Source organism: Osmia lignaria, chromosome 13 (genome assembly GCF_051020975.1).
Source record: "Osmia lignaria lignaria isolate PbOS001 chromosome 13, iyOsmLign1, whole genome shotgun sequence".
Classification (NCBI taxonomy): Eukaryota; Metazoa; Arthropoda; class Insecta; order Hymenoptera; family Megachilidae; genus Osmia; species Osmia lignaria.
In genome coordinates, this window is record NC_135044.1 from 2,773,252 (window position 1) to 2,801,244 (window position 27,993).

A 27,993-nucleotide genomic window follows, 5' to 3' on the forward strand; every position below is an offset into this window, starting at 1 on the left:
TCATAAATGCCAGTAGAATGACCGTTAAACCAAAGATGTACACAGTTAGTAGGTTTCTGTTGGTTTGTTTTTGGCGACGTTCACCGCGTGTCGAGTGTTAGTTAATGAGGAGAGGAAAGCAGCGAAACTAACGACCTAATTTTAACGTCATTTTTATTCATTCGAATTTATCATGTTCAATGTTCCAGTAATACCTACAGTAAATTATTTCACTGTTGGAACTTCTATTCTTCTGAAGTAAGATATAACAAAAACATTCCATACTATAATTGAATTGATGAGTCGAAGAATGGTTCTTAATTGCGGTAAATCATCTTTCGTAAGTTTTCAATAATTAAAACGAAATGACTGAATGTTTGTTCTCGCACTGTTTTTCAACTTGCCGATTCAATTGAATTCCTCAAACTAATTAATCTAGAACAGTAGAAGCTTTCGTTGGCGTGTTAGTCATTTAACCTCGATTTTAATGCGTCAAGTTTTACTGCCATCCTGCTTTAGTGTCGTAAAGAAAATATGTTCTCCTGATAAATCGTACTTTAATTGTAAATCCGCGTAATCCGCTGTTGTTATAGTCCGGGCCCGTAATATTTGTCCGAGATCTGGCCAGGAATTAATTACTCGTAACAAGTCTTAACGAGCTTGCTTTATTCCTCGATATCAAAAAGCCAGTGTAAGCGGTGTGCCCCGAATACATCCCGCGTGTACTCGTTTGATTAATACGAGGCAGATGTATAAATGTAGGAATTAAACACTGCTTAACGTTCTCTGGATCTACAATATGCACGATTATGCACGATTATGCCCTTATCTCGCTCTCGAATGTTCATCGTGCATCAGCAGCGGAGAATACTAGCAAATACCTTGCGGTTTCCGTCCGGCATTATCGTTAATACGCCACCATTACTCGCGACTGTTTCCCTCTCTCCTCTCGTCGATTAATAACAATTCTTTCATCGGATAATAAAAATTCATTTTTTCATTTCTATTTGTCATCGAAGAGCGGTTCCGTGCGGATAAATAAATAATCATATCTCTCGAGTTTTCAGGCAATTAAAGACGTTGGTAGCTACTGCGGGATATTAAAAAAAAAAAAGAAAAAAGGTGACGACAAAGAGATATCAACATAGTTTGTAAATAACTTGCGACAATGAAGGTTCGCGCGAGGCATTTACAAAAGGGAACTTCTTCATTAGGCCCGTTGCATTCTGTGCACGTGCAATTACATTTATCGCGTCGGGAATCTCACGCAATCCCCACCATTAATACGAAAACGCATAGTATCACGGCAACGACAGCCACGGGACCTGGAAGACTTATATACCAGCAGTAAACTTTCCCGATCGCGTGGAAAGATTAGCAAAGTCAGTTGGCGGACCGTGCAACCATGGGATCTCTGATTTGATTCATTGTGTGTCCCTTTCCGAAGGTGTTTATTTTATTTGATAATTACCGCGAACGGGTCGTGCGGGAACCTGCTCGGCGAACGGTGGTCATTAGTGGCTTAATTATATCTCACCGGAGATTATATTCCGGGCATTTTTACTTTATACCTATACGCGGTCTCGCTTACACACCTCGGACGGTGTACGTGTTTGCCGAGGATATCGGTCAGTACAGGGACGAAGAGGGCGACCAGGGGGAGGGAAAGTTAGGCGAATACGAGCGTGGTAGACTATAAAGGCCATCCTTGGACGGACCCTCGTAAAAACGCACTTTGTTGCCTCCTTAAATCCTGATAATTCTACGCTTCGGCTTTACCCGCCGATTACGGCGTAATCGCGTTTCGGCGGGCTTCCCGGCCAGGCGGGAAGACCTTTTTTCGTTACGAAACGACCGCGTCTCGTTCGGATTAATTGCCAAGCTTTTGTCTCGGTGACGGCCAATTCTGGTCGCGCCTCGAACCAGTGCACTTTGCATCACGCGATCGATAAGTATCGGATTTCCTCAATGGCGACAAGAGTTTAACGGGTTACGCCGGAAACATGTGATTTTCTTTTTGAGAATAGTCTATGTACTTTGCCAGGAGGTGTACAAAGTTTTGATTGATCATAGCCTCTGAAAGTTTTCCTAAATGCAATTCATCGTTTATTTGTCTCGTTTCTTTTATATTCAGTTACATTTTGTGTTTCCATCCAAATATTCATTTTTTATATTTCAATGACAGAATTGTGCAACAAGCAGTGGATTTAAACTTATTGCATCCGGCTGAAAACATCACCGATTACGAAAATGTTAAATGAAAAAAGAAACAAGTTCCGTAGTTTAATCTTCGTGGAAAGTCGTCTTTACGCCGTGATTTGCATTCGTGAATGCGGCTTGAGGCACGAAAGAACGTTTTCCGGGTTCGACCGGTTTACCTGTCCCTTTTGTTGCATTACTAGATCCCTATTATAAACTAATATTCGAACCAAAATCCTATAGAAATTGTCGAGTAGAGAAAAGGAATTTAATGAGGCTAATAAACCTTGAATTGAGCAGGTCATAGAAAAATATCTAATTATTCTTGACGTTCCATGCAAATTGAAGGTGTTAAAACTACTTCCTTCGTTCGAAATGCCTAATATATCATTTTTTCTTTGAACTGAACGTGTAATAAATATTTTACATGGTGTCTGAAATTCTTCAACTCTCATAATCATTACTCTACATTAGCTACTATCATTTGCGTTCGCATTTCATCAAAGATATGAACGCTCGTCATATTTTTTATTATTCACGCGTTCGTTAAGTTTTCTACATTTTTAATATAAAGGATTACTATCATTATACGTCGTTATGAATTGAGAATATTCGTAATTATGCACATCGGTGTTCGGTAATTCGTAAGAATGCGATAATTTAGCATTATCCTGATTTTTTTCCTTGCACGTCAACAAGCAACAAAAATTCGTCTCTTATAACGAGAGAACAACGGAGTAGGGCATTTTCGGTACGTAAATGTGATACACATAATTGCAAAACAAGATTTCCCCCTTAGTTTCGTCATTAACGTAATTACATTTTGTCCCTCAGAATTACAGTAATTCCGGGCGAAATAGAAGCAAGAAGAAAAAAAAGAGAGAAAAAGAGATCTCGCGGCGCGGCCTCTCAATCATTTTAATTGCATCTTTTGAATGCTCCTCTAATTTTTATGGGTTGCGTTCGCCGCGCATATGGAAAATTAAAGGGACAGGGTTCTCTCGGTTCGATCTTAATTGGAGCGAGAGCTGGTCGAAGCGTAAAAGCTGACGAACGCCGTCACAATATTACTGTCGGTTCTGTCACTGTCAATTAAATCGGATCTAACGATATGCCGATTGAACGTTCGGCAATCAACGAGATCCTGTAAACGTTACTTCGTGTTATTCGTTCGGACACAAAACGTTTATGAACAGATCCGTTCGGACAATGACACTGGTGTCTGGTAGAATAAAACACAAAACTCTTTAAGAAATGTTTTCTTAACAAAATTAACGAAATCAAAGCTCGCGATCGAAGGAATGGCATTCGCGAACGTGTGACAGTTACGCGGCATAACAGATTCGCATTCCTGACACTCCGCGACACATAAACTGTAATTTGCGGGGCGTTTCAGGTGCGCGCCGCTTCTCTCGTTTTCTTCTGCTCGCCGAAAGTCGCCCCGTGCACGCAATTGCTGTAGATCCTTGAAGTTGCGATTTACGAAGTTGAACGATTCCTTCTTGCGTCCCGAGACATCCGCGAATTTACAACCAAATTCACGCGGTGTAAATTTACGAATCCGGAAGTATTATGTGCAGCATCGAACACGGTAGGCTTCCCGAGGGAAAACGACCGTGTAGGGGAAACTTTCTGCATTAAACTTCATAATATTTAATAATGAAAAATTCGATATTTTCATAGAACATTCAAAACGAATAAATTCACGAGATTAATGAAAAATCCTGACGAACCTTGGCTAAAATTTGGGGTGTCAGTGATTAAGCGCGGTGTGAAAATTAGTATAGCTCAGCCTATTCCCAAGTTAAAGACATTTCGTTTGTGAAACGATGAATAACAGTAACAGTAATTCCCGTTGTTCACATTCCGATGGCAATTATATCGTTGTTTCGAGAGGCAAAGTAAAAGGAAGATAAACACGAGTCACGCGAACGGGTACCACGCTGGGACACTAGGTGTATTTCACTGTTTAGAAACAAAACGGATTAAGATAGCAATCTTGAGCAGAATCTAGCTCTCATTAATCGTACTTCTAATCGGGAATCTCGATCGATCGCGGTTGATCTGGCTAGCTGGACAGATATCGTCGCTCGAGGTCGAAGTTTTCACCGGGCGTCCAACCTGGAACTACCTCGATGCCACCAGCTAGAAATCTCGTGTGTCGGCGCCTCTATTAATAGACGTCCGTGTGGTTGGCAATGCGGACATTAATCGACGTGTCGTTATTCGTGCATACGCGTCGTGCCTGGCATAGAAAACAATATTTCACGCTGGCGACAATAGTTGTCGCCCATTCGGTACCCCCCTCTCTCTCTCTCTCCCTTTCTTTCACTTTTTCACCATCTTCGTTCGTTGTCCCTCTCCCTCAGTCCACTTATCATCCTACCTTTCTCTTTCCTCCGTCTGTCTCCCGGCTCCCTGTCCTCTGTTCTTCCCCTCCCTCTTCTTGGTCACGGGCCCCGGGCCCCGGGCCTCGCGACTCCGCTCGGGCATGAAACTCCGTTCGGTATCTCATCGCCAGTGCCGCCATGCCAGAACGAATGAACCAAGTTACGAGCCACGTGTGCTCGTCCCCGGTGTCTTCTGTCTTCCATCCACGTGTACGTCGGCTAAATTAGAGTTACTCCGTTTGAATGCCTCGAGAGTTCGTCTAATAAATGTCTTGTAATCTTGAACATACAGAAGCCAAACGAGAGTCGTTTAGAACAGCCGAGAGCATCTTCCCATAGAAGAAGATAATTATTTCGAAGTTTTCTTCTTGAAATTTCGTAGGTGCTATTGAATTTTATTGGGGGGGTCAAGAGACACGACACTTGTGTACAAGGGATTCCAGCTGTGAGAGGCTACCTAAATATCACCTTTGTCTTTAATGAGGTGAGAAATGTTTCAAATATAATTTGAACTGTTTTGAAGGGATCTAAATTTGGAAATTTGGAAATTCGGGGTCGATCAGGAATCAGTAGTGTCAGTACATGATTCTTGACCTCTTGATGAAATTTTTACTTTGTATATTTTAACATTAAACATTTTTGAATCTTTCTTTAACATCCAATTTGAAATAATTGGTAATGTTACCTCGGTAATAATTTAATATAATTCACGATGCATCCTCGAAACTACGAAAATAACTGAAACGTATGACTGGATTTTGAATACCCTGATTTAATCGTACCGTGGTACACGGGAAATACCTTAAAAATGTTTGAAGAATGCAGGTTCCGTATAAGTCACTAACTGAATTTAAAGCCGTACGACGTACGTTGTAATACGCCAGCAGCATTTAAATTCGACTCTGTTATGACCAACTTTGAGTGCCAATAACTAAAACGCAAAGGTATTTCTAAAAGACGTTCGTTCAAACATTTATCATTCGATTATTATTGCATCTGCTTCGTCGTTGCATTTTGTAAATTTAATTAATTCGCCAATGAGTTTCTATTTGTTATTTATTGTTAGGTATAAAAAGGAACAGGAATCAATTGTTATCGAAAATATTGCAGAGGAAGTAACTTTACTATAATTCTATTCACTAGTAGCGAGCAAACGAAGCTGGGGCCCCAGTCGAAACCTAATCGAAGTCGTTCCCATTTGTTTGTCGAAGATGGTCGAAGCTCCGGGTTTCGCTGCTTTTGTCTCCTAATCCTTAATCCGCAATCAGGGCCCATTGTGCGTGGGCATCGGGACCGCAACGCATGGATGTACACGGAGGGTGTGCTCGCGGATATACGCTAAGGAGGATTAGAAAAGATTAAAATCATCAGAGAGAAAGAAAAAGATGTATCGGGGATGGTGGACACCACGGGGAAAGAACGTTGGAAACGAATGTCGAGGGGCAGAGCAAAAGATTCTTTGAAAATATGTCGATTGTTAAAACTGCAATTTCTTACTGGAATCGAGTAACGAGCGAATAAATGGAAGTTGATTAGAATTAATTACATCCGTAAGTACGGGTACAAGTATGCAAACAAAATATTCGTTTAATTTAACTGCACACAGCATGCAGTTACTCATAGAATTGACTTTACATCTATTTAATCGAATCTAGGCAATCATTTTTAATTACAAAATTTAGTATCTAAATTTACAATTGTTCTGAAAAAAAACAAACAATGTAATCCGAGTATTATAGACATTTGAATATTTCAAATTTTAGTCGTCTTCTCAAACAGCTGAACAAAGTCTTGCAAACTCTTTGCAATTATTTCATGAAACAATAAAACCTAATTCGCTATTTTCCCTGCAATTATCTCGTCAAATGTAATCCTACAGTGGCTAGTTCTATTGCGGTTCATCACGCGACCGTTAGGATACTGTTCTACATTCCTCTCATCATCGAATAGGAGAATAAGAATTTTTCATTGACGCGTTGAAGCGCCATAAATCTAATCTAATAACCATGGAGAACTATTATTTTGCATATTATAACTTCAAATAATTAAAATGTCAGGATGTTTTCTCATTTATTCTTGCATCAAATGTTTAAGAAACATTTAAATCGTGTAAATTTCTCGAAGTACATTTACCACTGAAGTCTGTCTGAGCGAAGAGAAGTTAACTCGCGCCTGGAGAGACTGACGTTCACTCGGGGAGGGTAAAGGGATATTCAAATAAGTTGATTCGTTAGTCCGTCGGATTAATTTACTATGACGGTATCGGATGTGCTCGTGCATTCATTAGGCGGACTGTCGCTGCTCTTCTTCGTAGTAGGACTCGTATGCAGGGAGATCGCTTGCGCTTCTATGGGTGTCCTTACGAGTTTTGTGGGCCTGCCTTTTGGATCACGATGACGGGGCACCGACAAGATTATTCGACTCCAACCATTGAAATATAATTACGGGTACCTTTCAAAATCTCGAATAAACCGTGCGATCTGTGTCTAAACAATATGAAATAAGTCATTGCAGTTCAAGATTTCTAATGAATTTTTTTTAGTTCGAAGATGACTTAAGCGATTCTCTAATGAGTGAAAAATGCAATTATACGTAATAAGGGCAGAATTAAAGAGAATTTTTACATGGAATCTCTTTGGTTGCAAGAAATTAATAGAATAGGAAGAACCTGTTGTCATGAATTCATTTTCATCTCGAAACCAGCTTATCCAGTGCCTCGTATTTCTTCTGTTCGTCTTACCGTTGCTAAACTAAAAATAAAACAGCCGAAGAGGAAACATCCAAACGTTGTTTTACCTCTTCCTTATCTAAATCTATAACATTTACGGCTTTATTATTGGTGCAAGGATAAAAATACTCGAAACGAACATCGCGGGTCGTGGCCCTAGCTTGTTGGTTCGTAACAGGGTGAGAGATTAGATCACCGATAAGATGTGTCCGGCTAGCAGATAGCCATTGGGTCCCGTTCCATGTCACAACTGGTCTAGCACGTTTTGCATTGCGCTCATACCAACAACCACTCAAGTAATCGATGTTCTCTCATTTTTCTCTTCAGTCGAGAATCACATTGTAATCATCCTGTCTAATCGAATCTTATTAATTATCTGAATAATAAAAGACGATCTATTTTCGCATAAGAAGTCGAGGGGAGAATAAAATACCGCTGCTCAGTCGTATTTATACCTGTCGTGTAGAAAATTAAAATTAAGTAAAAAAGTTTCATTTTGCTTGAATTAAACGATTCTTATCCGTATTTTTTCTTTCTCTTTTGAACATCCTCGTGACAGAAAGGAAATATTCGAATTTTTTGTGACAAGTTGCTCGAAGACGGCGACCTCCTGTGCTGTGACTTAATGATGTAGCGAGAATTCGGTGTGGGCGCCGCTTTCTTCCCTCCACCCGCCTCCCTTGTTCACCCGGCACACCTCGCATATTTGGCGCGTGATGTCGCGACCAGATTGGTTCGACGTGCTGTACAAATGTATAAAGGTCGAAACCGTGAACGAACTGTTCGGGAGGACGTTGAGCGGATTCTTAAGCTGACGGTGAGAAGACTCGAGCCAAAGCGGGTGTACAATAACGGGTGTTTCCTTGATCTTGCATCGCGAGAACATTTGATGAGTACAAACAACTTCCCCAACACATTCACTGCCATTCTAAAATGGGTAGTATTTTTGTTTTTAATAAATCTTGTTTATTATTCTTACAATATTTTATTACTTCTGTTAGCCATAATTAGGTAATGATAAAAAAATTACTAATAATATGATTAATTGAGCCACTTATGGGTGACGTGGCAATCAACGCGTGAAAACGGTGCAACTTCGTTTAATTTATAAATTTATCCTGAACAGATGTTAATGTACTCTTTAATTGAAGTTAGAAAAATAAATTGAATATAACAAATAAATAAAACTCGTTGAATGCTTGGCACCAAGTTTTTGTTGGACAGTTAAATAGCATGTTCGAGTTTTAGAATCGATAATATTCCTCGTGTAGATAATCCGTTAGCTAGTCTGTGCATTTCAAGCAAGTTACGTTTACTCGGAGTGAAATTACGTCCGAACGGCGTTAAATTAGACGTAAAAATAAACAAAATAAAAAATAAAGAAACAGAGTATACGGCTAGAAGAAATATATAAAGTGATACTGGCGTCATGTGCGAGAAAGTTAATGAAAGAAGGAATTTATGATTACGCGTTTGCTCGAATATGAGTCTTAATCGATTCGACGGAAACGCTTTCCACCTAATTCCCACAGCGCCATATTATTACGATATATTATTTCCAGTTTAATGCACGGATTTGTTAATAAAAAAAGAGTCCGAGTTCAGTGCCTTATAGTAATATGTCTTCCCAACATAGGTCCTAAAATCAATCGTTTCAATGCAGGATGAATATTTCTGGGCTTGCAAAAATATTTAAGGATCAATTGTAAATAACTACCCTCCTAGATCACGGGTTAACGAATCGAACACATTATAATTGTCGTTCGCGTCGAAGATTTCCTTTGTGTATCGATCGAAAACGAGTGGCGAAACGATGAACCGACACGCCGCGCCGACCTCTTCTTGGCTTCTTTTACCTGGCCGGTGAATCCAATGGAAGTGACGCCTAGCGGGTTCGATCGACAGCCTTGAGGTGTCTATCGGTGATTTAAAACATTAGGAGTTTGCTACGTGTCACCGATCGAACGTGTACACTTCTACAAAGGTTTGTGTCGTACATATACGACCGGTTTCCAGCTGCTTTTTGCGTGGCGCCCGCGCTCCTGAATCCGCCAATCGTGGCCCTCGTACATAAGATCGGTGAATGATGGTGGAACGATCAAGCTTCTGCCAGTATCGCCGTTTGCATGAATCACTGACCGATTTTCATCGCGATCGATTCTTAAGCTTCGTTGGATCGAGGTCGTCGATCCGTGCATGATCGTATAGTATGTTTCAGAAAGATACCAACCCCTCGATATTTTGCTAAAAAATTATAATAAGAAGCTATGGTTTCTCATAGCTAGGAGCAAGTATAGAGGGAGGAGCCACCCACCATTTGTCTTTAGTCTTGGGAGAGCTTTGAAAAAGTTTAAAAGATAGACAAATAAACAATTTTATTTAGCAAATTAATTTTAATTTTTAAGGGTTGCATACTTTTGAAATGTAGTGTACGCTGGAAAAGCGGTGCTAGCCGCCGGAAAACCGGTTGACTCATTATTACATTAAACAACTCGTTATCGGTAGTTGAGTGACCGTTGCACCTTTACTGCTGCTTTGTACTATGCAGTCCAGATTTTTTTCTCTCAGTTTTTGATAAATATCTAAACGCCACATTTTATTAACATTGTTTCACTTCGCGGCTGTCATTCTTTTCAGGCGTCGTTTTATTAGAAGTTCCGCGTTTAATCGAGATCGTGGCTCATTTACGCGTACATAGCCACGTAAATTATACTTTTTTACCTGCGAGGCCATTTGTGATTTCATGCGGAACGTTTGATCGCCGATACGACCCACTCGACATGTCCGAGATCCGCGACAGCGTTGAAATGTCGATATTGATACTAGTTTTGGGGTGGGAGGTATTTAAAATGTATCATTAACATCGAGAATCGTAACACGAAATATCGTCGGCCTAATTTTTCGTTGGAATTCAGAGCGAGAGTAGATAATGCATTTCAATTGCAAACGACATTCGGTTGTACAGTGTGCTATACATTCCAGTGCAACGTGACGTGTGCATCTTTTACTAAGGGTAAGAGTAGAGGGAAGATGCAGCCATTATTTGTTTTTCATTTTAGGGAGGACCTAGGAAAATTTAACGATAAGGATGGTGATTAGGCCTTTCCTTTACACTTTCCCTTAATCGAAGGAAGCAGAGGTTGCACGCGACTGTACACGTTTATACGCTAAAAACATAAAACCAGTTCTCGGCTACCTTGTGCGTGAAATCAATCAATCGTGTCAACGAAGCGAGATTAATCTTCTTAGTTTATTGTACAGTTTGGAGTTTACATGAATTATTATCCGACTTTTGTTACGTCTATTATAGTGTTTTATCATTGCTCCTTCATTCTTCACTATTAAGTGTATTTTTTCCTTCAGATTTTCTTTTCTTCAATTTTCTCATTTGAAACACTGTCACTGGCACTTTATTTATTGCTAATTGATGTGATCTAGGTACTTACAGCTTACTGCTTTGAATATTTTATTCCAAGTAGAAATTACTACCTTTGTCTGAAGATATTAAACGGAAAGAGCCAATATGGGTTTATTACCACCAGCCAGGTTGAAATTAATTAGTTTTTATTACACCTTACAGGTTGAAACCTTTTTGAATTTTCTTCGTCCGCGGCATAAAAGAAAGCAGTAAACCAAAGAAGGTTTTCAAGCTTTCTCTTGTTGGAACAATAGTTTCTACCTATTGTTTTCTTAATAACGTTTGCAGTGTTACCGGGCGGTGGTCTAATAAATTACCTGACTTTGCACGGTACAAGGAAGCGGAGCGTTTTAGATGTCGTATAAAAATCGGTATTTTAATGTTTCAGTAAACCTCCACTCAAATTACTCGGTGCCAAGAGAAGTCTGTGAAAGTGTTTGCGAAATGTAAAGAGAAAATCTTTTATTTTTATTTATATTTAATATGACTCAAACTGGCAAACATTTGTTCTTGCTAATGAAAGAATTTTATTTTATCATATATTTTACGTTGGAATTTTTCTCTTTCATTGAAAATCCGTGTCCAGTGTATTTGATTTGACCGGTGGGAAAATATTTTCTTATCTCAAGTTCTAGTTACTACGATGTTCCCTTGATATAACCGATAAGACTCAATTGCCACTCCTTTCGAGTGGAAATATCTGGAAAAAATGATTGAATGACGGTAGAATATAATTACTCCGTGCTGGTGAAAGATAAACAAATAAATATAGATATGAAGATATCATTCAGACATTATTATTAACAATTGCATTAAAATATGTTGATTTATCTCGTGTAAGCTTGTCTCGTAACATTATACACGTTTGAATGAGAATAAAAGGGAACATCTGCAAGATGGAGGGTCAACTTGAACAGCTATTTATGAGATTTCCCAGTTGTCCAGGTTTCCTCCAAGATCTGGAGACAGTATTTGAATTCAACGCGCAACCTACGAAAGAAACACGACCTTCTTTGTTGTACGACAAAACCTGCGCAGGTGTGTCGCAGCTTTACCTGCCTCGACAAGAGGAAAATCTGAAAGATCGTAGCAAGCTTAACGAAACGATGCCAACTCCCGCGACACAACGGGCTTTCACTTCCCGCAAATAATTATCCTCAGCTTCGACCACCAGTTGCGTTGGGAAATGACAAAAGATGGGATCCGCATTGATTTATTGTACCACTTCGAACAGCTTGCATTTTCTTCATTTTTTGTCACCAACATTCAAACAACCGGTGTTGAATATAAAATACACACTGATCATTTTGTTTACCTTGTAGTTGAAGGTTTTAAGAAATATCTCATAGTTTTCAAAAATAAAAAACTGAATTTTAAAAAACCCGTTCACACATTGAAATAAAAATATTTCTAAAGAATGGCTGGAAAAATCTCTGGATCCTCCGGCGTGTTTAGAATGGATCGCCGGAGGACAATTGGCGAGGCAATCCCGAAGTTCGTCCATCGTTTCGAACAATAAGGAAGAATCAGACACGATCGATTCCTCGGCGAAACGAAGAGAACGGGATTCATCTTTCGCCATTGACGGAGATGCGAGCGGAGGTTCTGTCTTCTCGTTGTGTCCCCGTCTTCGATGCGGAATACCCTCAACAATAGACTGGAACGCGGTCGAAAGACGAAGCACGGTTGGTGCTTTTAGGGTACTTAGTGGACGGAACAACAATGATCGCGACCGTTCAGCCACGGGCTATTTTACGAGCGATCGACAACACCTGGCAGAGTGACCTGCGCCTTCAGGGACGTTCGCGATCTTACTATCGTAAAGGTTGTCCGGCTTGGAACACCTGCGTTCCCGGGAAAACTTTTCGACACCGAGGGACGCCAGGCCCATTCAGAGAGTATTTCTCGAGGCAAAAAAGGTAAACTCGAAAGGTAGCCTTGGCCGACCGAGCAAGGCTCGAATCTGGGAAAGGAAACGCTTCGAGAGGATTTTTCTCTATCGATGCTCACTGGATGGTTATGAATTCCGGTTCCCGAGGAAGGGGTAAAAGGAACGTTCATCGTGGTACGATCAGGATCTTAACGAGCCTGGATATGATCGAAAGTAGCAAATTATGGAACATTAATGTGCAAATGAACGAAACATTCTTTCACTTCTGGTTAAGAGAAAAAGTACACTTCATGGAGATAATTTCGTCTTCATGATTTACCTGGTGTCTTTTAATGTACCTGCATGAGATTTTAAGGGTTCTTCAATTTATTTTATTTTAGACTTATACCAGTTTGATAATTAGCGATATATTCATTATCCGGATTTGCTGATTATTCGTGATTTAATAGGCTCAGTTGGAGGCCAGGTTGATGGTTTAAGAAGCAGTGGGATTGGTTGATTTTGAACAGTCCCTCAGTCGCGCGAAGAGGTCGTAGCTTTTCCACCTACGCGACCATGGTGCGACACCTTGACGATATGAATTTGCAAGTTGGCGTGGGTGGTTTGCAAGCCGCTCCATATCGACTTCGGTTTCTTCGTGTCGTGCTCCAGATGACCGTGTCCCCGATGGACGAACCTCCTTCCACGAGGGACGAACCTCCCACACGACCTTCGGGATCTCGATGTCTACATAATGCTCGGAGAAACGCCGAAGATCCATCCGGATAGAGGCTCGGCAATTAATCCTACGAATTAATTAATCGGATCACGGCCGCGATACCTATCTTACTGTTGAACGAGGAAGTTTCGTTCGGGCGTAGGCGACCCTAACACCGCGATCCCACGTCTCGATAAGGGCGCTCTCTCCTACTCGTGGTGAACGCAACCCCACAGGATACAGGAAACCAGAACATTCCTCACGTCCTACCTTCGAAACAGGATTATCTTCGTCCATTCATCCCTTTGAGAGAGCAGCTTGGGACGTGTCACGTGGGCGTCGGGTACACCGGTCAGAAGGATTTTCATGCTGTTCGAAATTCCATACCGAGAATTTTTAGCTCCTGTGCTTTTTCAAAATTTTCTCTTCCTTCGAGACAAATGATTTCATACAGTTCATTTCTTTCTAACAAATTTTTATCAAATTGTGGATGATTTTAATAATTTCAGTTTCACAAGTTTTTCTCATCAGAACTCTTGAATTAAATAGTAATTAGAATTTAAGAGCCAGAATTAATTATTCGATTTGCATAAAAAGAGAAACAAAAATCGATTGCAATACGGATCGTGCAATCGGTCAGTGAAAGTATGATTCATTACACAAACTGATTGTCGAGTCTTAGAAGTGCGTTATCAATGCTCATTATCAAGAATCGAATTGTTTTGTTGTTGCAACACGTTTATCTTTTATTAGTCTTCCCTCCCTTTACCCTTTCGGTCCCCCGTACGTCTCCCTAATAATGACACATTGTCCCAAGGAAAATTGCAACCGTCCTTTATAGAATGAGTTATCCAGTGTGAATGTGAATCCCTACATAGCTAGTACACTAGGTATATGCGCGCGAGGTAATAGTATATGAATAATTGAATATCCGCCCTATCCAACACGTATCTACCTATATGCACCGAGTACATCGCTCCACTACAGATTCGCTAACGGGTGTCCAGTTACGGAATCAACTCGCTTAACATTAAATATCTTTTAACACTTTGAATATCGTGGATACCACTGGTAATTAGCACCAGGAATTCAATATAACTCAGCAATTACAAGAAACTTGAAAAAAAAAAATTAATGAAGATTCTAAGAAGGGAAAGAAAGTGGATTGTGAAAATAATCGATGTTAATTTTCTAAAAACTTTTCAAGTGGGTAGAAAATCAATTGCACTAAAATAATTGCATGAAGTACAATGCTAGTCTATGTTTTTTTTCTTGGAACCTTTTGATCGCATTGTTGTGGTTACTTCAGCGAATTCCCAGCGAATTCTTAGTATACTATTATCGAAGAAGAATATGGTCTCATCGAACCAGAATCTATACGTCAGTCAAACAGATGCTGTTCATTCATGACACGTTCGCGGACGTTGTATAATTTACCATCGATACTTTGAAGCGTTCCGTCGCCAGACAGAACGGTAGGTACTACATGTTTCACAGTTTGTCCAGTGGTTGCATGTCAGGGGATAATCCTCGTGGGGAACGCTTCTCTAATTTAGTCCCAACCACATAATGTTTAGATGCGGAAAGCGTAACGATTGCAATATATTGTCGTTTATACTAACGTTTTCGGTTGATATTGGCGGGATATAACATTACACGTATTACACGAACATGGTATTAAATTAAAATTCGAGCGCTCCCCATGGTCTGCCATCCGAGGGATAAAAAGTATAAAGATTAAAAATTGTAATCCTTACCTTCACTTTTGCTGTGGAGGTCAGTGGTAATCAGCACCACAAATTAGATATACTTGAATAATTAAAAAATAATGATACCATTGTAATTTACTAATAATATAAAGTAGTGAATACTTATTCTTAATCATTGTTGCTTCAACGTATCTATCTTGCAATAAAGTATTCCAAGGGATAATTTAAATTGCACCTTACCGTGCTCCCGTGTATAAATCTTGATACAAGTAAACATCTTTCTATCCATTAAAAGTTTTAATTGCGTTTGATTGCACCGCTTCAATTTTCCGATTGCATCAAAACTGAAAAGGTGGTTCAAAGAAAATGAAGGGTCGCTTCGTAATGGAGGATAATTGAAATCGAGATTCCATGGAAAAGATTTCGAGCGTGCACGTGGCAATTGTTCGAAGGACGTTCAACAATTAGTTATAACTCCGATAGGCAACGTGGCCGCATTCGCTGATAGGGGCGGTGTAGGAGAGACGAAGTGCATCGCTTAATAGTCATTCTCGCGTTGGGTGCATGAAAGGTCTTCGGTTCGTTTATTTGCTGAAGCCATATTGGTTACATAAAATCTAATCGTTAGACAAGTTTAACGCTTCTCAAATTTTTTTTTAGATCGTCGCTATTTCAACAGATTCGACCATCATTAATTATTAAACTCAATTTCGAAGATCGTTAAAATTTAGGAAACTTTCCAAGTTTGACAGCCGTATATTTTATAGATTTAAAAAAAAATCTATTATCAAAGAGCAGAATTCTATAACTGCAAACTGATTTTTCGTGAAAGTAATTTCTTTACGTTTACTCAAAATTATTGCTGAGATCTTCACACCGATCTTGAAATAATGAACGCGTTTCTACCTACGTATCTGTTCAGAACGAACGTAGCATCTCTGCACGTACAGAGTTCTTCTGTTTTTCTACTTAAACTTATCCACTAACATTCTCGTTCTGCTAAGGAATTTGATGATGCTCTTGCCGGCTCCATAGATGGACTTATTTTCTTATTATTAACTACTCTGCGCTCGTTTTTTCCCCTTTAGACATCAAGTTGCATTCGGCATTTGCCAAGGGTATAGCTCATTATAATTGACTGAACAAGATTATTTTGTGACTTCTCAATGTTTTGTCTATTGCTCTTTAAAAACTCGCAGGTTGAAGCGTTACGTTGTCTAAATGTATGTAAGTAACAAATGTACAATTTGTATTGATGTTATTCATTAGACAACTTTTGTTATTTGCACCAGAAAGCTTCATCGATCACTTCCTCGTGTCTAAGTTTATCGTTAGAGTATGTCCTTCAATTATTTAATCTCTTCATTATTCATCGTTTCTATCTACTTAGTTCCTCTAATAAAATAGTCATGAACACGGCCTAACTATAAGAAGAACCACTATCGATAATTGCGAAACTTTAGCCTTTACACAACTAAACTACACATTTTTAATCGAAATAAGTATGCTGTATAACTGAATGCTGAGATTATGCAACATTGTCTTGCTACACATTGATTAATTATTTTTTGTTGCTATAAACGCAATTAATAGTTTGAATTTGAATTTTGTTTATTATAATAATACATTTTACGACACTTCTTACTAATCGTATATTGACTTTTTAATGGTGTACTTAAATTGGAATATTTTATACTTCTATTGTTTATTATAATGTCAAACAGATTACCATTGTCGTTAATTGAATTATTATATTTATTTTGCATAATCCTTCCTATCTTTATACAAACTTAAACGCCGACTCTGTCTTTCTGCAATTCTCCCGTAATGGAATCCGGCGTTGTGCACCTGCGAAACAATCGCAAAGGCACGCAGATTGCCATGAACGCGTGCTTTCACCGTAAAGGGTTACCGGCAGGGTGAGATACGTATCGCGGGGCTGGAAAACGGCAATGGGGGTGGGCGAGAAGGGAGGCATTGTAAGTTCATCGATGCTGCTTGCTAATGAGACAACGCGCCTCGCTACCGAACGGCCCTTTTCCGGAAGCGTGTAAAGCGTTCCCGCACACTGCTGCCAACAGGTTTTGCACGCCACTTTGCATCACTTTTATCGTCTCGAATATCTAAGACTGTAAATATTCAAACGCGTACATCATTTCGTATATTGGAAGAATAATTTGGAAAGAACGGTGTGACATTTAGAAAATGAAAATCATGTAAGAAAATCGAAGTATATTCTTGATTAAAGTACAAAGGAACAGCAAGAAGAAGTAAATTTTATTATTACTGAAATCATGACACCACCAAAAACATAAAGGATGCGATTAGTTACATCTCATCGTAATAATTTAATCATCCAGTGTAATGGTAAATGCGAAAGAAAAACGAAAGTGTTCGATGAAACGACGTTCATCAAGTTTTGCTAGTCGTTGCACCGACCGGTTCGATATTATTTGCGGCAAGATTATTTTTGTAATTGCCAGGATACATGGTGCTCGCGTTACCACACCATCGTTGATGGATCTGCCGTTGACTTGCGAAGCGATCCCACGGGTTCAGACAGATATGGGCGTGGAGCATTTAAATCAATTTACGGACACGCATGAGTAGCCACGACGAGTATTTCCAGTGTTCTATAAAGCCGCTTCCTATGATCAGTTTCAATCGAGTCCTTGGAAACACTGGATTTTTAATATTCGCCCTCGAAACCAGACGAGAGGAACGCAATAATTAAACGATGACGACTGAACAACGATGTGAATCGTTCAGCGGAAGTTTCTTTTTTTTTCGTCTTCTTCTTCACTCTTCTTTTGCGCTTTACTTGCACGTAACGTTGACTCTTTGCCGCTGGTATATAGAGCTACTCATCAATGTTTTCCGACCTTACATATGCGTCATCGGAGTAACCCTTTGTTCGAGGGTATAATTAGCTCTACATACACGAGCGCGGAGCTCGCGTACGTAGCGCTTCCACCTACGGATTCGCTTGGAATCGAAGCGGACGATGCCATCGGCACCGTGTCGCAACTTGTAAGGAAAAAATAATCTATCCAAGTGGATCGTATTTATGGCATTCTATAATATCCGACATTTGCAGGAAATTAAAACTGTCTGACGTTGTCGCAACGTAAAATCATTTTTAATGCATCGACTGCCACGGTTGAAATTGACGTGTATAACGTAGAGGAACTTTGAATTTCTTGATTAATAATGATGTACAAAATTACGTTTCTTATTTCTTTTATTAATCATTCGATTGCATTACTTTTGGGACACAGGTCAGTGACAATCGCATTGGTGACACGTGGTTTGGTGAGTTAGAGGTGCTTCCGCTTATTAGTTATACTAATAAGAGGTTTTCTGCTGATCACACCACCATTGTAATCCGCTTCTCTGATCATATTACGAACCGGTTCAGGTGCAACTTTTATATTGTAATCCGCTTCGACCAGTCCTTCCAATGCTGATGCACTTGTTCTTTATTTGCTTCTAATTGTTCTTAAGATAAAAAGCTCATATCGTGATTAATTTCTAAGATTAATCTTTTCGATTTGACTATACTTCTATAGAATATATTGCTTCAAAGAATTTTCAAAGCGGATCCTTATCTAAAGTCGACGTTTCTTTTTCCCGCGTGTTAAGGGTTATATTATAAGAATTCTAGGAAGGGGTAAATAAAATTATTCAGTAAGTGCATCCTTCAGGGTGGGAAGGTCCTCGCAAAGTACATAGAAACGGAGGAGGCCGGTCCTTATTACCGATTCGCCGAAATCTGGCGTCGATCATAAATCAAACGAGAGTCGTTTCTCTCGGTGCGAGGCGTTCGCTAACAGAGATCATTAGCGCGCCACCTCGAACCGGCTCCAAACCCAATTAGGGTCATCCGCTCGTGCTGGTCTGCGATGGCACGGCGCGCGGCGAGCCGATAAAAAATCCATCGCGATGAATTACATCGAACCCTGTGGACCGTACGAATTCTTCCGTTTCCGAAATTCCCATCTGTAACGATCGTTCGATGCTTGCAATGGTACGGGTGGAGCGCGAGTCGACGACGAAGCCGTATCAATCACATTAAGGGATGTTTTTGCAATAATTCCTGCCAGCTTGACGGTGGTGTACACACGGATATACGTGCACGTAAACGCACACCGTGTACCGACGAGAATGTATACACGTAGATGGGGATCGTAAGCTAGGTAGGTAGCCGCCATGTCTAATTATGTCGCATTGATTTTGTCATTAGCCACCCCTGCGGCTGTTGTTGCCGACGCGGCCTCGACGGCAGAGCAAAAACCACCTTCTAGCAACGTTCGACGACGAAACCAGACCGCCTGTTCTGCATTCGTCCCCTATCGACGCTCGTTCGAATACGATGCCAGTAACTTTCAGAATCCAGGAATTCTAACTGGAAAACTATCGAAAGTGTCCTGCTCGGATTCCAATGAACTTTTTACATTTTCTTTTTGTAGTCGTGTAATTAGATACCTGTGTAAATACTTGGGACATTCCAAAATTATTTTAAATATCTTTCGAACAATTGACCGTCTACACCGAAAACCACGTGTAGGGAGACCCGTAGTAACATGATCTACCAACATGCAAAAGCTCATTAACATCTGAGGGGGACACTTGAAATGGTTTCCTTATAAGATGATGTCCGGGTTTGAACATTACAGTGCTAACAGGTTTTCACCTGAGATTTTATTGTGAGAAATAAATTGAATTTAATAAGTGCCTGATATTGTTCGAAGTTGTAACAGAGGAATAAACAACGATTTACGAAGCTGCGATGCTATCGGTATATAATGTTCCAGTACTGATGGTACAACACGGAATGGAGTAATTTCACTTGAAAGTAAAATTTATTCACGTGCTACTTCGTTTCCGAGAAAATTAAATTTAATGATTTTTTTAAGTATTTGTAAGAAAATGACAATTTCAACAATTTTTCTTTTCATTTTAATGCTGTTATTTATTTTTACAAAATGCAACTTGAACGAGGTGATATTAACGGATAAAATAAGTTGCCAATAATTGATAAGGTAGAATAGAATTTACAAAGGCATATCGACAGTTCGTTTTGAAGATCGTGCAGTTGTTTCGGTTGTTCAGCATCTCGAGTTCCGCCTACGATCGGGGATCTCGAAGGCGGGAAAGAAAGCGTGCATATCGGTTGGTCGCGGGAATGCACTTCTCTCACGGGATCGGCTTAATTGCAGGGCGAAAACACTAACGGGGTTAATTGGTGGATCCGCGTTCGGACCGGATGCCCGTGGGCCCCCACGTGAATTGGACGACGAAAATCCGATGAAATCTAATAATCGGTGACCGCCGCGCCGGACCAGCCAAAGCCGGCCAATACGCGCGGCCTTTACGTGCGTGCGCGTGCGTGTTACAAGCGAATTTCTCACGGTACATTGGAAGGAAATTATAAGGGAATGGGTTAAACTGCGGGTTACCCCACGGGGGTAAGAGAGCAGCGAATGAGAAGAAGAATAGAATGAACGAGAGAGAGAGAGAGAGAAGGATGGATGCAGAAGCAGAGAAGAGGGAGTTGAGATTGAACTGCATCCACTCCTTGGACCAGACGAATCATATTAACCCTAGAACTCCCAAATGGAGGGATTCCTCGAAACTACTATTCGACAATTTTTAAATTAGAGATGTTTTCCTTGTGTAGAAAATTCTGCAAAATTTTTTTAATATCGTTGTCTTCACTTTAACCCTTGAATAACGAAGCCTGGGTCTGAGGGTTAACAGAAGAGTAGTTTATATAGTAATAAATGAAATATTTAAAATTTTTGTTACTATTTAATAAAATGAAATAAACGCGTTTAATTGTTCAAAAAATATAAATTTTTAGCTTGAAGGTATAAAAACGAGTATGGGTTCGAGGAACCGTCTCCCTTGAGCATTCGCGTGACAGCTCGAGGCTCGGGAGTTCTAGGGTTAATTGATATCACAAAGAAGTCGTGGTTGAGCTCATCACCTAACCCAACCTAACCTCATAATCGCGAGCTTGTCTGGTGGATTAAACGCCGCCCGAATCCATGTTGCACGTAAATTACGCGCGCCTCCTTCGTGTGCTCTGCCCTTCGTTTATTACCGTTGTCTTCGATCAAGAGCCTCTCTTCGCTGTTCTCCCATCGTTCTTCTCTTCGTTCACCCACCTTCCTTCCGTTCCCTTCTTCATCGTCCCCTTCCCTATCGCCTTCGTCCCCACCTTATCACCGGTTCCCTTCTCCATCGCTACGTTTAGCGTTCTCCTCGGGTTGTGCTCTCGTTCGACTGCGAATGAGCATCGCAAATGGCAAGCGGGTGTACTCGGCTCGTACAATTGGAAAATCATTGATTAATTGAATGCTTGCGAACCTCTTCGCTGATTGGCTAATCACGTGGACGCGCGTTCTATTCTCGAGAATCACGATCAATCCTTGGACAACTTGGAAACACATAGTTATAAACTGTACAGCGGTAATTGAACGTTAGACGTTCATTGCTAAAGAGTGAACGAATATTTTTTACCTTATTCCATATTTAAGTTATATTTTATAATTGAGGCTTTGGTAATGATGGTAGTAATAATAGCAATAATGAAAGGAGCAGAAATACAAAGTGTTATATTTAATGATCAATATCATTAAACAGATTTTGAAGTAGGATACTTCACAGCAGTTCCTTAATGGCGACTCTTAAATTTGCGTAAATAATAATGAATCTTACCGAGAACAAATTAGCTACAAAAATACTTTCAAAGAAGGAGGTGAAATTTAATGAACCTGGAATGAACGAGGAATGAAAATTAAGTTATTACTTGCTAAAGCTGTTTTATTCTAAATTCAAATTTGTTAATCAGTCAAATGTAAATCACAATACTGTATACGTAGAGGGAAATGGTTGGAATTTTTAAGAGAACTTCCTATTCACAATGCCGATTCTATTGAATTTAAACGGTGCTGGTCTGGAAAGGTACCTTCTAGGGCGCATTAACGCGTTCGGACAGCAATTATTTCCTCCGCTCTTTGCGCAGAAACGTAAAGGAACCGGCTGATTCGGTTTGCATCATTCGTCTTCGTCTCGGATCGGCACGCAAGCTCGCCTGAGAAATAAGAACAGACACGATATTCAATAAATAACGAGACGCGTACGAGATAATTGGGAGGCCATAATTGCGCGCATCTTTCGTATTTCGTGTCTGAACGAAATGCGCGACCGATCGTCATGTGGGCCCCGCAGGGCCGCCTCGATTCTTTCTGCCATCGGTGAAAACACAAAAGGGACTTTCGCGTGAGGAGCCGTACACCTCGGTTCGGTTTCCGGTGAAACGGCGCGACAAACAAAAGGCCATTGCGACGATTTCGCGGTTGTTCGCCGAATGTTTACCCCGCATCATCGAAACCCTTGTCCACTGTTTCCCGTTCGACGTTGAATTGTCACTTTCTGTCTCGATTCCTGTTCTTCTTCTCTCTCTCACCAACATCGAGCGCAAACTCATCAACCACCTGCGTTCATCCTCGACTTTCTCTCGAGGAACGATTATGTTCCGTCCGATTCGTATTATTTGCTCGTTTCACGTTTTGGCATAGGGCAATTGTCTTTCCGCGCGGCAGCTCGCCACGAGACACGGAAACGATGCGTTCCTTTCGTGGAAACGATGCTTCTGATTATAACCCTTCTGTTAGCTGTTGGAAATTCGCGTTCGGTTAACCCTTGGACGACGGACCATGGCGAGGGGCACGATTTTCAATCAATTTTCTATTTCACGTTATTTTCATTTTCTAAATTTTACACTGGTCATTTGAAATTATTCTTTCAAGCAGATGATCAATTGACCTGTTTTGTAATCAAGTAACGACGTAACAGGTTATTAACGTGAATCGGAAGAATCAAAGAGAAACACACCCTAACAAAAATTGCATAATGGAGGAATAGTTAAGATTTTATCGTGTAATGAAAGACGAATGCAAGGTGAAAGAGTAGAAATTTCCATTGAGATCCAGCCTGATTGAGGATTTCTTGCCACTGGGCTGTTCTTCGATTCCTAGCTTCCTTCAAACGGATGATAAATTAGCTAGAAATAGATAACTCGGGACAGGTGATGTTAGATCGGCAGATGTTTTTGGTTATACAACAGCTTGACTCTAATTTAACCATCAGTTATTTCCCGTTTTTTTTATTTTTATTAATAGACACCTACACGTGCTACATGCGAACTTTATGATTATCATACTTCAATGATTAAAGTTTATAAACAGACAATTATTTTTGTAAGCCAAATTTAGGAATTCGGTTAGATTTACTTGCCACTTATAAAACTAGAATAATTATCAAGTGAAAGAGGAAGGGAAATAAGGGAAACTCGACAAGCGTTATCGACCCCCATAGTTTACCTTTTTCCCAGAATCGATAAACGATCATCGAGACTCGCGTATCACCAAAGCGATATTGTAAAAGGCGCCTAGGGTAGAGTCGTTGGATTATGGAGTTTGCATCACGGAATTACAACTCTGCTCAGAGTGGAAGAGAAAGGTGGACGCGGGTATATAGAGAGGGCGAGAGAAAGAGGCAGTACGATGTTATGCATCTATGTATCATGATGTCCAGCGGCGAGCTTGCAACGAACGAGAAAGACGATCCGGGATCATAGGTTGAAGAGGGAAAAAGAATTTTCCTAAATAGCTTCCATAACACGAAAGACTCTCGAGTCCGTCACGCTGCGCTACACCCCTTATACACGCGTGCACCCACACGCGCGTAAATCCGCATACACCCACTCCTCTCATTATTAACCCGTTAGATTCCGAGAATTCTTGCGGCCGCGATCTTTCGAACCGCGAACCAAATGATTCGAGGCCGCGATTTCGCGTAATTGGGGCTAGATTATTAGACGCATGTTCTTAGCCGGCAGGCATCCGAGTTATAATCTCGTATGCTGTTGACTTAGCGATCCATCCGTAGGTGATATCTCACGGTGATGCAGTCATCGCGTGTCCTCGACCTTCGACCGCATAGAACAACGCCGTCCATTGAGAAGGGAAATATTTCTATGTTTGCTAGAGCAGACAATTTGTCGTTTTATTGGTAAAAAGAAAAAAAGGAGGAAGGATTCAAAAGGAAACGTTAGAAGTGGAATACTTTAATCTGAGTATGCACAAGACTAGCATTCATATTCGAACGTTCAACATTTTTCCGTTATATCTTTTTTCTTGGGCATGCATGAAGCAAAGAGAGACGTCAATAATCAATCGATAGATAAGCTTGGTCGACGGATCGCAAACACAGCTGGGTCCACGAAGGGCTCAGGTAATCCGAATACAGGGTACCTTGTGTTACCGTGCCAAGTCTTTGGTTTTGTGTACCCATTCGCTGCCATCGTCGGCTCGATCCTCTGTACACGCAGCTTGCTACGTTTTCCATGTATTTGTCTGTCCTCAAAGCGAGATCTGTTTGCCGTGGATTATCCTGCCAGACTATCTTATAATGTTTCTTGCGGAATCGTTACTCCTCTTGCCTGGCAGATTAGAGCCTTCAACTTTATTTCCAAGAAAGAACGTTTACCGATTATTAAAGCTCCACACTGTTGCTAATTATGCAATTGCATTTTCTGTTACAGGTACGACCTGGGGTTGTGTCGGGGTAGCTAGTAAAGCATCTGTTGGTGGTGGAGAGGAGATTTCGACGAACGAGGAGCAAACGAAGAGGGCGGGGAGCACGTTTGGCAGGAGAAGGAGGAGAAGAAGAAGAGGAAGTCGAGAAAGTGTAGGCGCAGGCGCCTTAGGTGATGTGAGGCTGGCGCCCGCCTCACGTTTGGGGTGATGCCCTCCAGTGAGCCTCATCCCCCCCAGTACCACCTTCAGCACCACGCCATTCCTCCCTCGCATCTTCAGCAACATACGTCGAGCGCGATCGGGCAACATCAGCTCTACCAGCAGCTGGTGGCGGCCCATCATCAGCAACAGCAACAACAACAACAGCAGCAGCAGCAGCGACAGCAGCAACACGGCGGGCTTTTTCAAAATTCCGCGTACACGCAACAGAAGCAGGAGATGAGCCCGGAGGAGGAGGGGGGTCGAGGGGGCGGGTCCCCCCCGGCAGCAGGGGCTGCACTACATCAGCCTCATCACCCCCGGACGGCTAGTCCACCCTCAGGCACTGAACCCTGCACCCGCGATGCTATACCAACGCCTACGCCAATCGCGGATACTACCACAACAACAACGACAACTACTATGACAATGCAGTCGCAAGGGCAACAGCAGGAACAACAAGGTCCAAGCCCTAGTCCCAGTCCAACAGGGGGTGATGTTGAAAAATTTGACGGAAAGATTGTCTATAATCCCGACGGCTCGGCGTATATTATCGAGGGAGAGAGCGAACTTAGCGAGGATGATTCGTTGCCGGACGGTTGTATCGTAGATGGGCGCGGTGTGTCGGTTCCTCATTCTCTGGTATTTCCTCAAATCGCTAGCGCGTATTACGTGTCAAGACTGTACGCGCATCAGGCTTATCAGCAACAACAGCAGCAGCAGCAACAACGTTCGACGGTGCAACAGCACAATCCCGATCTTCCCGTGATGCACAGTTATCGAGTGATCAGTTACAGAAGCGCGGAGGGTAGTAAACAACCGCCCCCACCTCCGGCGACCCCTCCACCTCCCGCTGCATCCGTACCCGTCAAACCTATCCTAATGTGCTTCATATGTAAACTGAGTTTTGGTTACGCGAAGAGTTTCGTGGCGCACGCACAGGGTGAGCATCAGCTAACCTTAATGGAGGACGAAAGGCAGGTACTCTCTCATTCAACTGCATCGGCTATCATTCAAGCCGTGGGTAGAGGAAAGCAACCTTTGGTCAGTTTCCTCGAACCCGTGACCAGCTCCACGTGTCCGCAACCATCGCCCGCTCAAATGCAAAGCCAACAGCAACAGCAACGGACCGATTCGAATGATCACGAAACGCCAACGACGACCAGTACACCTGCCAGCACCCCGGGTGTACCGAGCAGTCCTCAACAACAGCAGCAACAACAACAGCAGAGGCCGTCGTCGAGCACTCCTACGACACCCACGTCTCATTCGAATCATCCTCTCGCGTATAATCATCAGCAGACGCAGCAACATCAGTGGACCGGCGCTCAGGTGAGCGCTGCATCGTGGGCGAAAGCACCGGAAGCCGTTGGCATTCATTACACTTCACCGCCGCCGCCGCAGTCTTCGTCGACGAAGGGTTCGCCGTCTTCGTACGCCGCTCTAACTCAACAACCACCGAATTTTCTGACAGGCACGACCATCGGCGTTTGTCCGGAGCACATGCAAGGTAGGCCGAGCGGGGTCGAGTGTCCGAAGTGCGAGCTTATACTGGCTAGCAGTAGATTAGCCGGTCCGGGTGGTCCGCTAGCTGGTATTCATAGTCGGAACTCCTGCAAAACGCTGAAATGTCCTAAATGTAATTGGCACTACAAGTACCAAGAAACTCTGGAGATACACATGAAGGAGAAACATCCGGAGAGCGAAACCTCTTGCATTTATTGTATCGCTGGTCAACCGCATCCTAGATTAGCGCGCGGCGAAACGTACACGTGCGGATACAAACCGTACAGGTGCGAGGTATGCAACTATTCCACCACGACGAAAGGCAATCTCAGTATTCACATGCAAAGTGACAAGCATTTAAACAACATGCAGGAGCTTCAGCAGGGTAGCGGCGGCAGTACGAGCGCGAACAATCCATCGTCGTCGCAAGACGCGCCGATGCCGACGAGAAGTCCGCATCATCAACAAAATCATAGCCCTCATATCACTGGACAGGTCGGGAATCAAGGTAAACCGAAACCGACGTTTCGTTGCGACGTGTGCAACTACGAGACGAACGTCGCTCGAAATTTAAGGATACACATGACCAGCGAGAAACATACGCACAATATGCTGGTTCTGCAGCAGAACGTGAAACATATGCAGACGTTGTCCGCGCTACAGTCTCATCATCAGCAGGCTCAACACCATCATCAAGCGCAACAACAGCATCAGCAGCAACTCGAGCAGCTGCTTCATCTGGGCGGTTTGGACAAGCCGCAACACGCGGAAGCGGCATTGGCAGATATGGCTTACAATCAGGCTTTACTGATCCAAATGATGACCGGGGGTCAGTTACCGCCTCAACTTCCACCAGAGATTATGGGCGGTATGGCGAGTATGAGCGCGATGGGCAACCTTGGCGGAGACGTTGGTCTCTCGCCGGACAGCATGGATCCACCACCGGAACCAGCGGATCCCGATCCGTCTCATCTCTATCACTGCTGCGTTTGTAATAATTTCGCGACCGATTCGTTGGAAGCTTTGAGCCATCACCTGGGCGTCGACAGGACCAGAACGCGTGAGGGGGAGATCCTCGCCCTGGTGGCTGGCCATTTCGTTTGTAAACTTTGTTCCTATAAAACTAACTTAAAAGCGAACTTTCAACTTCACTGCAAAACCGATAAGCACCTCCAACGTCTGCAGCACGTGAATCACGTGAAAGAGGGTGGGCCTAGAAACGAGTGGAAACTCAAGTACTTAGCCTCACCCACTAGCGCCCCGCAATTACGCTGTCACGCATGCGATTATTACACGAATAGCGGCCATAAATTGGCCTTGCACGCTGCATCGCCCAGACACGAAGCCGCGGCTCTACTTCTTCGTCACCTGTTAGAGGCGAGCGCCAATGTACCGTCCCAGGCGAAATTGTATCATTGCGCGCTGTGCGGATTCAGCGCGAGACACCGATTGCCGCTTCTGCAGCATGTCCGATCGTTGAGACATCTTCAAATGGAACAGTTGCATCAGTTACATCGGCGAAGCGGCATTCAAGGAAACGAAACCCCTCATACCGACATCGGTGACGTTTTTCAAGTTATGAGCGATCCTGATGTACCACCCACGCAACAACCAAGTCCTTCTACACCGACTACTCCGAACGCTACTAACGTCAATAGTGGTGAGTAATG

At 42.1% G+C, this 27,993-nt stretch overlaps 1 protein-coding gene across 8 annotated transcripts in view; it reads left to right on the forward strand.

Moving 5' to 3' along the window:
* zfh2 (Zn finger homeodomain 2) overlaps window positions 1–27,993 on the forward strand; it is a 234,291-nt gene that overhangs the window by 137,145 nt on the left and 69,153 nt on the right. For all 8 annotated transcript variants that reach the window (XM_034320178.2, XM_034320179.2, XM_034320177.2 and 5 more), the window contains one exon: window positions 24,625–27,983. In XM_034320178.2, the coding sequence (XP_034176069.2) occupies window positions 24,827–27,983 (3,157 nt within the window). In that variant the 5' untranslated portion in view covers window positions 24,625–24,826. The remainder of the gene's footprint in view (window positions 1–24,624; window positions 27,984–27,993) is intronic.